Source organism: Melospiza melodia, chromosome 28 (genome assembly GCF_035770615.1).
Source record: "Melospiza melodia melodia isolate bMelMel2 chromosome 28, bMelMel2.pri, whole genome shotgun sequence".
Lineage (NCBI taxonomy): Eukaryota > Metazoa > Chordata > Aves > Passeriformes > Passerellidae > Melospiza > Melospiza melodia.
Window position 1 is genome coordinate 6,142,999 of NC_086221.1, and position 12,894 is coordinate 6,155,892.

A 12,894-nucleotide genomic window follows, 5' to 3' on the forward strand; every position below is an offset into this window, starting at 1 on the left:
TCAATCTATATTTTGATATATATAGATATATATATCAATATAAATCTACCTACCTACCTACCTATCCATATAAATAATGTTTCTGAGCGGTGCTGGCCATCCCAAGCCCGGTGTCCCCATGGTCACCCCGGTGACACCGTGCTGTCCCCCAGCTGGAGGACGGCCACTCGGGCCGGCTGGAGCGCACCGAGGACCTGTGGCTGAGGGTGAGGAAGGAGCACGCGCCCCGGCTGGCCCGGCTCTCCCTGGAGAGCAGATCCCTGCAGGACGTGCTGCTGCACGGTGAGAGCCTGGTGGGGAGGGTCCTGCTGGGAGTGGGGTCACTGCAGGGAGTGGGGACACTGCTCTGGGAAGGGACACTGCAGGGAGTGGGGTCCTGCTGGGAATGGGGACACTGCTGGGAGTGGGGACACTGCTGGGAGTGGGGTCACTGTTAGGAATGGATCCTGCTGGGAGTGGGGACACTGCTGGGAGTGGGGTCACTGCTCTGGGAAGGGTCACTGCAGGGAGTGGGGACACTGCTGGGAATGGGGTCACTGCTGGGAGTGGGGTCCTGCTGGGAGTGGGGACACTGCTGGGAGTGGGGACACTGCTCTGGGAAGGGTCACTGCAGGGAGTGGGGACACTGCAGGGAGTGGGGTCCTGCTGGGAGTGGGGACACTGCTGGGAGTGGGGACACTGCTGGGAATGAGGTCACTGCTGGGAATGGGGACACTGCAGGGAGTGGGGACACTGCTGGGAGTGGGGTCACTGCTGGGAATGAGGTCACTGCTGGGAATGGGTCACTGGTGGGAGTGGGGTCACTGCTGGGAATGGGATCTGCTGGGAGGCGGATCCTGTTAGAGTGGGGACACTGCTGGGAGTGGGGACACTGCTGGGAATGGATCCTGCTGGGGGTGGGAACCTGTTGGGAATGGGGTCACTCCTGGGAGTGAGTCACTGCTCTGGGAATGGGTCACTGCTGGGAATGGGGACACTGATGGAGTGGGGTCACTGCTGGGAATGCGGACACTGATGGGAGGGGGATCCTGTTAGAGTGGGGTCACTGCAGGGAGTGGGGACACTGCAGGGAGTGGGGACACTGCAGGGAGTGGGGTCCTGCTGGGAGTGGGGACTCTGCTGGGAATGGGGACTCTGCTGGGAAGGGTTCCTGATGAAGTGGGGTCACTGCTGGGAATGGGAACCTGCTGGGAGGGAGATCCTGCTGGGAGTGGGTCACTGCTGGGAATCCACTTTGGATTTCCACTCCATTTTCCAGAAAGTCCACTTTGGATTTTCACTCCATTTTCCAGAAAATCCACTTTGGATTTTCACTCCATTTTCCAGCCAGGTTTCAACTGGCACCTCCCAGCTACCTCACAGCTAGGAATGTTCAGGAGGAAAAAAATGTGGATTGGGGGCTGATTTTTGGGATTGGTGCCTTGGATTGGGGACTGATTTTTGGGATTTGTCACCTTGGATTGGGGGATGATTTTTGAGATTTGTCACCTTGGATTGAGGCTGATTGCAGGGATTTGTGCCTTGGACTGGGGCTGATTTTTGGCATTTGTCACCTTGGATTGAGGGCTGTTTTTTGGGATTGGGGACTGATTTTTGGGATTGTTCCTTGCAGGGAAGCCCAAGCTGGGCAGGGAGCTGGGCCGAGGCCAGTACGGGGTGGTGTACCTGTGTGACAGCTGGGGGGGACACTTCCCCTGCGCCCTCAAATCCGTCGTCCCTCCGGATGAGAAGCACTGGAACGACCTGGCACTGGAATTTCACTACATGAGGTCAGTATGCTCAGTGCTTCCCCCATTCCACAGGGATGTGGGTGATTTCCCAGGATTGTTCAGGCTGGAAAAGCCACCCAGCCTGTGGCTGATGTCCCCTTTGTCACCCAGCCCAGAGCTGCAGGAATCTGGGACTGGAGCTCCTGGAAGGAGATTAATCAGATTCCCTGCTGCCTGTGCTGTCCAAATTCAGGGGAAATTCCAGTTTACAGACCATAATAACCAGCAATTCTCCTCCCCTGATTCCTGGTGCTGAATCCTCTCTCTTTTCTCTCTTTTCCCTCTCCTTGTCCTGCCTGAATCCCCAAAAAAGCCAAGGATGGCTCTGCAGTGCAGAGAGCAGCTGGTTTGCAGTAAACAGCTGCAGGCACAGCCAGCTGAGAGAAGAATGGGGTTTTTTGTGACTCTAACCTTTAAAAAGGCTTTTTTTTTTCTTTCTTTTTTTTTCTTTCTTTTTTTTTTAGTTTAATTGGCTCAGACAGCTGAGGATTGTGCTGCTCTGAATCTAAATCTGCAGCTCTGGGGCTTCTTCCCTTGGTCTGGAGAACAGGGACAAAAATTACCCCAATTTTTTATGCTGAACCTGCTCCAGGTCCCTTCAGAGATTCCCTTGGCCTGGACTTGAGACAGCGATAAAAAATGATCCAAATTTTCTGTGCTGAACATTCTGCAGAGATTTTGGGGCTTCTTCTCTTGGCCTGGGCTGGAAAACACAGCCAAAAATTACCCAGAATTTCTGTATTGAATTCTGTCAGTCCCTTCAGGGACTTTGAGGCCAAAAATGACCCAAATTTTATCTGCTGATCTCTCTGCAGAGATTTTGGGGCTTCTTCTCTTGGCCTGGGCTGGAGAATGGGGCCAAAAATGACCCCAATTTTCTGTGCTGAACCTTCTGTAGAGACTCTGGGGTTTCTTCCCTTGGCCTGGGCTGGAGGATGGGATAAAAATGACCCAAATTTTTTGTGCTGACCCCTGTGCAGGTCCCTGCAGTCCCACGAGAGGCTGGTGCACCTGCATGGCTCCGTTATTGATTATGGCTATGGAGGAGGCTCCAGCATTGCTGTGCTGCTGATCATGGAGAGGCTGCACAGGGACCTCTACACGGGGCTGAAGGTGCCAAATTCTCTTATTCAATATTTATTTTGTTTTTATTTTATCCCTGGAAGTGCCAGGACAGAGCTTGGAGCAACTTGGTTTAGTGGGAAGTATCCCCGGGCCCATGGGATGAGTTTTGTTCTCCCAACCCAAAATTGATTCTCTAATTAAAAATTCCCCTTTAATATGTAAAACAAAGCTAGAATTACTCAGTTTTGGTAAAGAAGAGCAGACCAAAGCAACTTTTAGGTATAAAATCTGAGTTTTTCTCCTCAGACTAAGCCTGGTTTAGTGGGAAATGTCCCTGCCCATGGGATGAGTTTTGATCTCCCTTCCAATCTAAAACTGACTCTCTAATTAAAAAACCCCTTTAATCTGTGAAACAAAGCTGGAGTTATTAAATTTTCAGTGTTTTGGTAAAGAAGAGCAGGCCAAAGTAACTTTTAGGCATAAAATCTGAGCTTTTCCCCTCAGACTAAACCTGTTTTAGTCTGAAGTGTCCCTGCCCACGGGATGAATTTTAATCTCCCAGCCCAAAACTGATTCTCTAATTAAAAATTCCCCATTAATTCATAAAACAAAGTTAGAATTGCTCAATTTTGGTAAAGAAGAGCAGGCCAAAGCATCTTTTAGGACTAAAATCTAAGTTTTCCCCCTCAGACTAAGCCTGGTTTAGTGGGAAATGTCTCTGCCCATGGGATGAGTTTTGATCTCCCTTCCAACCCAAAACTGATTCTCTCATTAAAAATCCCCCATTAATCCATAAAACAAAGCTTGAATTACTCAATTTTGGTAAAGAGGAGCAGGCCAAAGCAACATTTAGAACTAAAATCTAAATTTCCCCCCTCAGATTAAACCTGGTTTAGTGGGAAGTGCCCCCTTGCCCATGGGATGAATTTTAGTCTCCCAAGCCAAAACTGATTCTCTAATTAAAAATTCTGCATTAAAAGCTGGAATTACTCAATTTTAGCAAGGAAGAGCATGCCAAAGCAACTTTTAGGACTGAAATCCACATTTTTCCCCTCAGGCTGGGCTGGAATTGGAGCCACGGTTGCAGATTGCGTTGGATGTGGTGGAAGGGATCCGGTACCTGCACAGCCAGGGCTTGGTGCACAGGGACATCAAACTCAAAAATGTCCTGGTAAGGAAAATCCCCTTTTTCTTGGGAAAAAAACAAGCTTTAAGTGAGGGAATAAATTTCTCCACATGGGTTATTTTAAGTTGTGCTGGTGTCAGCCATAGGGAGGTTTTGCTGCCTCCTTTCCTGGCTGGAATTTTGGACAAAGGGAGCAGGAGCCCCTCACACAGGGCAGGGGTTTATGTACAAAATCACCTCAGCCCCTGGCTGGGGAATAATTGGCATTGACTCCATGATCCACAGAAGGCTGATCAATAATAATCTTTATTAAGAAACCCTATTAAGGGGATTAAATATAATTATTTATTAAGAAACCCTAGAAAACTATTGCTTTTATAGACAATTACTGTACAGCTGGACCTCATTAGTCCTCCAATCCAAGGGTGGATTTTTAATTAACCATCACCACTGGTTAATTAAAAATCCACCCTTTGGTGAACAAATCTCCATAACAAATTCCACATATTCACAATAACAGGTGCAGCAAGTGAAGATAAGAATTGTTTCTCATTCTTTTCTCTGATCTTCTGCAGAGATTTTGGGGCTTCTTTCCTTTGGCCTGGGCTGGAAAACAGGGCCAAAAATGACCCAAAATTTCTGTACTGAACCTTTTGTCAGTCCCTGCAGGGATTTGGAGCCAAAAATGACCCGAATTTTGTGTGCTGAACTTTCTGCAGAGATTTTGGGGCTTCTTTCCTTGGCCTGGAGAACTGGGTCAAAAATGACCCCAACTTTTCTGTGCTGAACCTTTTGCAGAGGCAGGACAATGCCTGGGACAGTTGTGTGTTGCTCTCTGTGACCAGAGAGCTGCTGCCACAGAACACATCTCAAGCTGTTTATTTTCCAGCATTTCCAGCTGTTGATTTCCCAGCTATTTATTTTCCAGCATTTTGCTATTGTCAATACATGGTTATGACAACCAGAAAAAATTAATTAATTTTTTTTTGTTTTGTTTTGCAAAACCAGCACAGTATCAAAAATCAACATTTTATGGGAGAAATAGATTCTCACCCGCCTGCCTGTGGCTCTTTTTTTTTTTTCCCAGTTGGACAAAAAAAATAGGGCCAAAATCACAGATTTGGGGTTCTGCAAACCCGAGGCGATGATGTCTGGCAGCATCGTGGGCACCCCCATCCACATGGCTCCCGAGCTCTTCACAGGTAGGATCCCCCTGGAATTCTGGAATTCTGGAGGCAATTCCTTGGAATTCATCTCTCAGGTGCTCCTGAGACCATTCCAACCCCAGGGAATTCCCTGCTTTCCATGCATGCCCTGGATTTTTCCTGTGGTTTAAGTGCCACTCTTGACAGGATGATGGGGTTGGCCAGCTCTGCTAATTAACAGCCTTGCAATTAGAAAGGTAAATTATCATTAGGAGGAAGCTGGGAATCCTTGGTTTTCATAGGGAAATGCTCCAGGAAGGATTCCCTGGAGGGAATCCCCAGCTGTTCCTACCTTCGAGTGGGAATTCCCAAGCTGTTCCCACCTTTGGATTCTCTGGGAATTCTGGCAGCTCCTCTGAGGGTTTTTCCTGAGTTTTGGAACCACTTGGAAATTCAAATCCCACTTCTCTCAATCCTTTTGTTCTGCCAGAGCTGCTCCTGCTTGGATAAGGTTGGGGTCCAAAGGAAACATCTCTGTTTGTGTGGATTTAGGGGATATTTCTGGGATGATGTTTGGCTCTGACAGAGCTGAGCCTCACAGGTGTTGGTGTTTAAAACACATCTGAGCTCAGTTTGGGAATTCCTGGTACAGCTTAAATTTATAAATCCTTATTTTATAAATATATAAATCCTGGAAATTTATACTTAATTTGTACTTAAATTTATAAATCCTGGAAATTGGAACGGCTTAACCTTGATCCTAACTCCTGCTGGGGTTTCACACAAATTTTGCTTTCCTGCTGTGAAATTGAGGTTTAAATTTGGGGAGGTGGGAGCCTGGAGTCACCCCTCAGCCTGCCCAGCTCCCAGGGATTTTTCCCTGCTGGTTTTTTCCAGGGAAATATGACAATTCCGTGGATGTTTATGCCTTTGGGATCCTGTTCTGGTACCTCTGCTCGGGCCATGTGAAGTTACCTGAGGCTTTTGAGAGGTGTGCAAGCAAAGATCACCTGTGGAACAACGTCAGGAGAGGTACCTGGAGCACCTGGGCTGGGGGGAAAATCCAAAATCCACTTTTGTTCTGCTGGTGGGCAAGTGGAAGGGGAAAATCCCAGAATTCCTGAAGGTGGAAAAGATTTCTGGGATCGAGTTCACCTGCTTTCCATGGATGTGAGCACCAGGCAGGGCTTTCCTTGGAAATTCCTGGTGATCCTGCTGTGCCACTCAACCCCTCCAGCTGCTTTCCCTGGATGTGGGCAGGGCATTCTCCTTAAATTCCTGATATTCCTGATGATAACCTGTGCCACCCAACCTCTCCACCTGCTTTCCTTCGAAATTCCTGGCATTCCTGATGATCCCAGTGTGCCACCAACCCCTCCACCTGCTTTCCCTGGAAATTCCTGGTAATCCCTCTGTGCCACCCAACCTCTCCACGTGGTTTCCTTGGATGTGAGCACCAGGCAGGGGTTTCCCTGGAAATTCCTGGTGATCCCCTGTGGATTCTTGGTGATCTTCCTGTGCCAGCCAACCCCTCCACCTGCTTTCCCTGGATGTGGGCAGGGCTTTTCCTGGAAATTCCTGGCATTCCTGGTGATCTTGCTGTGCCACCCAACCCTTTCACCTGCTTTCCCTGGATGTGAGCAGGGGCAGAGCTTTCCCTGGAAATTCCTGGTGATCCCCTATGGATTCCTGGTGATCCCTTTGTGCCATCCAACTCCTCCACCTGCTTTCCTTGGAAATTCCTGGTGATCCTCTGTGCCACTCAGCCCTTTCACCTGCTTTCCTTGGATGTGGGCAGGGTTTTCCTTGGAAATTCCTGGCATTCCTGGTGATCTCTCTGTGCCACCCAACCCCTGTACCTGCTTTCCTTGGAAATTCCTGGTGATCCCTCTGGGCCACCCAGCCCTTCCACCTGCTTTCCCTGGAAATTCCTGGTGATTCCCTGTGGATCCTCTGTGGATTCCTGGTGATCCCCCGTGCCACCCAACCTCTCCACCTGCTTTCCTTAGAAATTCCTGGCATTCCTGATGATCCCAGTGTGCCACCAACCCCTCCACCTGCTTTCCCTGGATGTGGGCACCATTTCCCTGTACATTCCTGGCATTCCTGGTGATCTCCCTGTGCCGCCCAGCCTCTCAATGCGCTTTCCCTGGGTGCGGTCAGGGTTTTCCCTGTGCATTCCCGGCATTCCCGGTGACCCCGCTGTGTTCGCAGGGGTGCGCCCGGAGCGGCTCCCGGTGTTTGACGAGGAATGCTGGCAGCTGATGGAGGCGTGCTGGGACGGGGACTCCTCGCAGCGGCCTCTGCTGGGCATCGTGCAGCCCATGCTGCAGGGAATCATGGACAGGCTCTGCCGGCCGCCCCCCGAGCACCCCCACAAGGGCCTGGATGACTCCACCTGAGCGGGAAGCGGCGCGGGATTGCGGGAATTGAGGCGGGAATTGGGCAATTCCAGCCCCGGGCCTGGCGCGGAGCTGCGGGGACAGGGAGGGGCTCCGGGGGGGACAGCTCCGTCCCTGTGGAATTGTGTGGGACAGGGGGGTGACAGCTCCATCCTAATCCTGTTATCCCTATAGAATTGTGTGGGCCAGGGGGGTGACAGCTCCGTCCCAATCCTGGTATCCCTATGGAATTGTGGGGAACGGGGAGGGGCTCTGGGGGGGACAGCTCCATCCCTATGGAATTGTTTGGGACAGGGGGGTGACAGCTCCATCCCAGTCCCACCCTATGGAATTGTTTGGGACAGGGAGCAGCTCTGAGGGCTGGCAGCTCCATCCCAATCCCACCCTATGGAATGGTTTGGGACAGGGTGGTGACAGCTCCATCCCAATCCTGTTATCCCTATGGAATTGTGTAGGACAGGGGGGTGACAGCTCCATCCCAATCCTGGTATCCCTATGGAATTGTGGGGGACAGGGAGGGGCGCCATGGGGGACAGCTCCATCCCAATGCCACCCTGTGGAATTGTTTGGGACAGGGGGGTGACAGCTCCGTCCCAATCCTGTTATCCCTATGGAATTGTGGGGGACAGGGGGGTGACAGCTCCATCCTAAACCTGTTATCCCTGTGGAATTGTGGGGGACAGGGAGGAGCTCCAGAGGGTGACAGCTCCATCCCAATCCCACCCTATGGAATTGTTTGGGATGGGGATAACAGCTCCATCCCAGTCCTGTTATCTCTATGGAATTGTTTGGGATGGGGATAACAACTCCATCCTAATCCTGGCTGGTATCCCTATGGAATTGTGTGGGGCAGGGGGGGCTGGGTGACAGCTCCATCCCAATCCCAGCCTAGTATCCCTCTGGAATTATTTGGGAATGGGGGGCACTTATGAGGGTGACAGCTGCATCCCAACCCTGTTATCCCTATGGAATTATTTAGGACAGGGAGAGGCTCTGAGGGGGCTCAGGGGAGTGGCAGCTCTATCCCAATCCCACCCTGGTATCCCTATGGAATTGTTTGGGACCGGGACTGACAGGGTCCATCCCAGTCCTGTTCTCCCTGTGGAATTGTGTGGGACAAGGGGGAATTCATGGGGGTGACAGCTCCATCCCAATCCTGGTATCCCTATGGAATTGTGTGGGACAGGGGGGAACTCATGGAAGTGACAGCTCCACCCCAATCCCACCCTGTTATCCCTCTGGAATTCTGTGGGACAGGAGGGTGGCAGCTCCATCCCAATCCCACCCTATGGAATTGTTTGGGATGGGGATAACAGCTCCATCCCAATCCTGGTATCCCTATGGAATTGTGGGGGACAGGGAGGAGCTCAGAGGGGTGGCAGCTCCATCCTAATCCCACCCTAAAGAATTCTGTGGGACAGGGGGGGTGACAGCTCCATCCTGATCCTGTTCTCTTTATGGAATTGTTTGGGACAGGGGGGAACTCATGGGGGTGACAGCTCCATCCTGTTCTCCCTCTGGAATTGTTTGGGACAGGGGGGTGACAGCTCCATCCCAGTCCCACCCTGTTATCCCTAAAATATTCTGTGGGACAGGGGGGGTGACAGCTCCATCCCAATCCCACCCTGTTATCCCTAAAATATTTTGTGGGACAGGAGGGTGGCAGCTCCATCCCAATCCCACCCTATGGAATTGTTTGGGTTGGGGATAACAGCTCCATCCTAATCCTGTTCTCCCTCTGGAATTGTTTGGGGACAGGGGGGTGACAGCTCCATCCTAATCCCACCCTGTTATCCCTAAAATATTCTGTGGGACAGGGGGGTGACAGCTCCATCCTAATCCCACCCTGTTATCCCTAAAATATTCTGTGGGACAGGGGAGTGACAGCTCCATCCCAGTCCCACCCTGTTATCCCTAAAATATTCTGTGGGACAGGGGAGTGACAGCTCCATCCCAGTCCCACCCTATGGAATTGTTTGGGTTGGGGATAACAGCTCCATCCTAATCCTGTTCTCCCTCTGGAATTGTTTGGGGACAGGGGGGTGACAGCTCCATCCCAATCCCACCCTGTTATCCCTAAAATATTCTGTGGGACAGGGGGGTGACAGCTCCATCCCAATCCCGTTCTCCCCATGGATTCGAGGGATGGAAGCCTCAAACCCTTTGCCAACCCCACCCCAAGCCCTGGGAGGGATCCATGGGATGGGAAAATCCCTTCCCAAAGCCCCAAGAGAACCATCCTGCTCCTCCCTCTGCCTTTGGCAGCAATTCCAGGGGAGAGGAAGGAAAAAGCCCCAAACTTTAGGATAAGGAAATTTTGGGGAGCTCCAAGGAGCTGGAAATGTTTACATGGACAGGAGCAAAGCTTCCATTTATTATTTTTTTTTCTATGGGGACTTGGAAAACCCCACTGGATAAGCTATTGATCCCTAATCCCACATTTTCCTCCTCTTTTTCCCCCTCTCCTTTGCTTCCTTCAATTTCTTGGAATGGCTGGAGAAACCTTCCCTCGCTTCCACACTGCATTCCTCAGAGGTTCCGCTTTGTACCACCACAAAAATCCTTCAAAATATTGATTTTTCCATGGGGAAAAGTGCCAAAATTCCTTTAAAATCAGGATTTGGGGCTTGAAATTCATGGGATTGTCATGGCAAGTTTTAAATTGGGCTGAGTGTGCACAGGAATATTTAAAAAATGAGGATTTTCCAGCTTTTTTCTCCAAGTTGAACGGGAAGAAAGATCTTTCCTTCTTCCCCTCACTTTCACTCCAGGGCTGGAATTTGGTTGGAAAAAATTAAAAAAATGGGGATAGGGAAGAGGGGAATCCTGGACAAGGTTGTTTCTCCCAAATTCCTGGAATTTTTCCTGCATTTTTGGGGTGGAATTGGAGCAGGAGATGCCCCTTGGTGGCTCCATGAGGAACTGAGGAGTTGGGAATTCTCCAGCTGGAGTTCCCAGGGAAGGTTGGAATTCCTTGGCTGCAATTCCAGCTGGCCAAGGATGGCTTCAGTGGGAATCTTTTCCTTTCTTTGTGCAATAAAATGGATTCAGGAGCTTTTTATGGAGGAAAGAAAAATAATAAAATGGCTTTTTTTTGGTTTATTTTCTGCACCTGGGGGGGTTGTTTGTGCCGGAATTCCCAGTGGGATGGGGGCAGATCCAACCTCTCCTGCCATTCCAGAGTGGGAATTTTATGGATCTAAACTCTCCTGACATTCCAGAGTGGGGGTTTTATGGATCCAATCCCTGTTTTGGCATTCCCAGAGTGGATTTGGATGGATCCATCCTCTCTTCTGCCATTCCAATGTGGGATTTTGATGGATTTAACCTCTCCTGCCATTCCTGAGGGGGTTTTTATGGATCCAGAGTAGATCCAATCCCTGTTTTGGCATTCCCAGAGTAGGAATTTTTTTGGATTTAACCTCTTCTGCCACTCCAGAGTGGAAATTTTATGGATCCAATCCCTGTTTTGGCATTCCCAGAATTGTTTTTATGGATCCAATTCCTGCTCTGCCATTCCAGAGTGGTTTTTTTTTCATGGATCCAACTTCTCCTGCCATTCCACAGTGGGAATTTTATGGATCTAACCTCTCCTGCCATTTCCAGAGTGGGGTTTTTATGGATCCAATCCCTGTTTCGGCATTCCCAGAGTGGGATTTTTATGGATTTAACCTTTCCTGCCATTCCAGAGTGGGAATTTTATGGATCCAATCCCTGTTTTGGCATTCCCAGAATGGTTTTTATGGATCCAATCCCTATTTTGGCATTCCCAGAGTAGGAATTTTTTTGGATTTAACCTCTTCTGCCACTCCAGAGTGGGAATTTTATAGATCCAATCCCTGTTTTGGCATTCCCAGAATGGTATTTATGGATCCAATTCCTGCTCTGCCATTCCAGAGTGGTTTTTTTTTCATGGATCCAACTTCTCCTGCCATTCCACAGTGGGAATTTTATGGATCTAACCTCTCCTGCCATTTCCAGAGTGGGGTTTTTATGGATCCAATCCCTGTTTCGGCATTCCCAGAGTGGGATTTTTATGGATTTAACCTTTCCTGCCATTCCAGAGTGGGAATTTTATGGATTCACTCCCTGCTCTGCTATTCCAGAGTGGATCCAATCCCTGTTTTGGCATTCCCAGAATGGTTTTTATGGATCCAATCCCTATTTTGGCATTCCCAGAGTAGGAATTCTTTGGATTTAACCTCTTCTGCCACTCCAGAGTGGGAATTTTATAGATCCAATCCCTGTTTTGGCATTCCCAGAATGGTTTTTATGGATCCAATTCCTGCTCTGCCATTCCAGAGTGGTTTTTCTATGGATTTAAGCTCTCCTGGCATTCCTAGAGTGGTTTTTATGGATCCAATCCCTGTTTTGGCATTCCCAGAGTAGATTTGTGTAGATCCAGGCTCTGTATTTGAATTCCAGAGTGGTTTTTTTAATGGATTTAACCTCCTCTGCCATTCCAGAGTGGGAATTTTATGGATCCAATCCCTGCTCTGCCATTCCTGAGTGGTTTTTTTATGGATTCAGCCCCTGTTTTGGCATTCCAGAGTGGTTTTTTTATGGATCCAACCTCTCCTGCCATTCCAGAGTGGGAATTTTATGGATCCAATTCCTGTTTTGGCATTCCCAGAATGGTTTTTATGGATCCAATTCCTGCTCTGCCATTCCAGAGTGGATTTGTGTAGATCCTCTGGGAAAGTGGGAATGGCCTCAGGAAAAACCTCTGGGAAAACGGGAATGGCCCTTAGGGAAAAGCTCTGGAAATGAGGGAAATTTGGAAATTCCTTGGACCCTCAGGAAAAAACCCCTGGAAAAAGTGGGAATAGCTCAGGAAAAACCTTTGGAAAAGTGGGAATGGCCCTCAGGGAAGAGCTCTGGAAAAGTGGGAATGGCTCTGAGGAAATCCCCTGGAAAAAACGGGAATGACCCTTAGGGGAAAACCTCTCGGAAATTGGGAATGGCCTTCGGGAAAAGCTCTGGAAAAGCGGGAATGGCCTCGGAAAAAACCTCTGGAAATTGGGGAATGGCCATTAGGGAAATCTTCTGGAAAAGTGGGAACGGCTCTGAGGAAAAACCCCTGGAAAAGCGGGAATGGCCTCGGGATGGCGCCAGAGGAGCGGGAGTGATGAAGGGCACTGAACCCGAGCGCTGTGCCTGCGATTCCACCCCCACAATTCCCTGCTGGGGTCTTGGGAATTTCCCGGTGGAATTTTGTTTCTGCCTGCCTGGAGTTGGTGTTGGGAGATTCCACAGCTTTTTATTCCTCAAATCAGGGTTTATTTTATTTTATTTTATTTTATTTTATTTTATTTTATTTTATTTTATTTTATTTTATTTCTTTTACTTTTTTTTTTTAATTTTCACTTTGCTTTTCTCTGGTTTTA

At 49.3% G+C, this 12,894-nt stretch overlaps 1 protein-coding gene across 1 annotated transcript in view; it reads left to right on the plus strand.

Moving 5' to 3' along the window:
- Window positions 1-10,609, plus strand: part of DSTYK (dual serine/threonine and tyrosine protein kinase) — a 30,060-nt gene extending 19,451 nt beyond the window's left edge. The window contains exons 7-13 of the mRNA XM_063178218.1: window positions 153-282; window positions 1,613-1,769; window positions 2,750-2,882; window positions 3,892-4,005; window positions 5,048-5,162; window positions 6,003-6,137; window positions 7,320-10,609. Coding sequence (XP_063034288.1) covers window positions 153-282; window positions 1,613-1,769; window positions 2,750-2,882; window positions 3,892-4,005; window positions 5,048-5,162; window positions 6,003-6,137; window positions 7,320-7,507 — 972 coding nt within the window. The 3' untranslated portion in view covers window positions 7,508-10,609. The remainder of the gene's footprint in view (window positions 1-152; window positions 283-1,612; window positions 1,770-2,749; window positions 2,883-3,891; window positions 4,006-5,047; window positions 5,163-6,002; window positions 6,138-7,319) is intronic.
- Window positions 10,610-12,894: the final 2,285 nt, after the last annotated feature.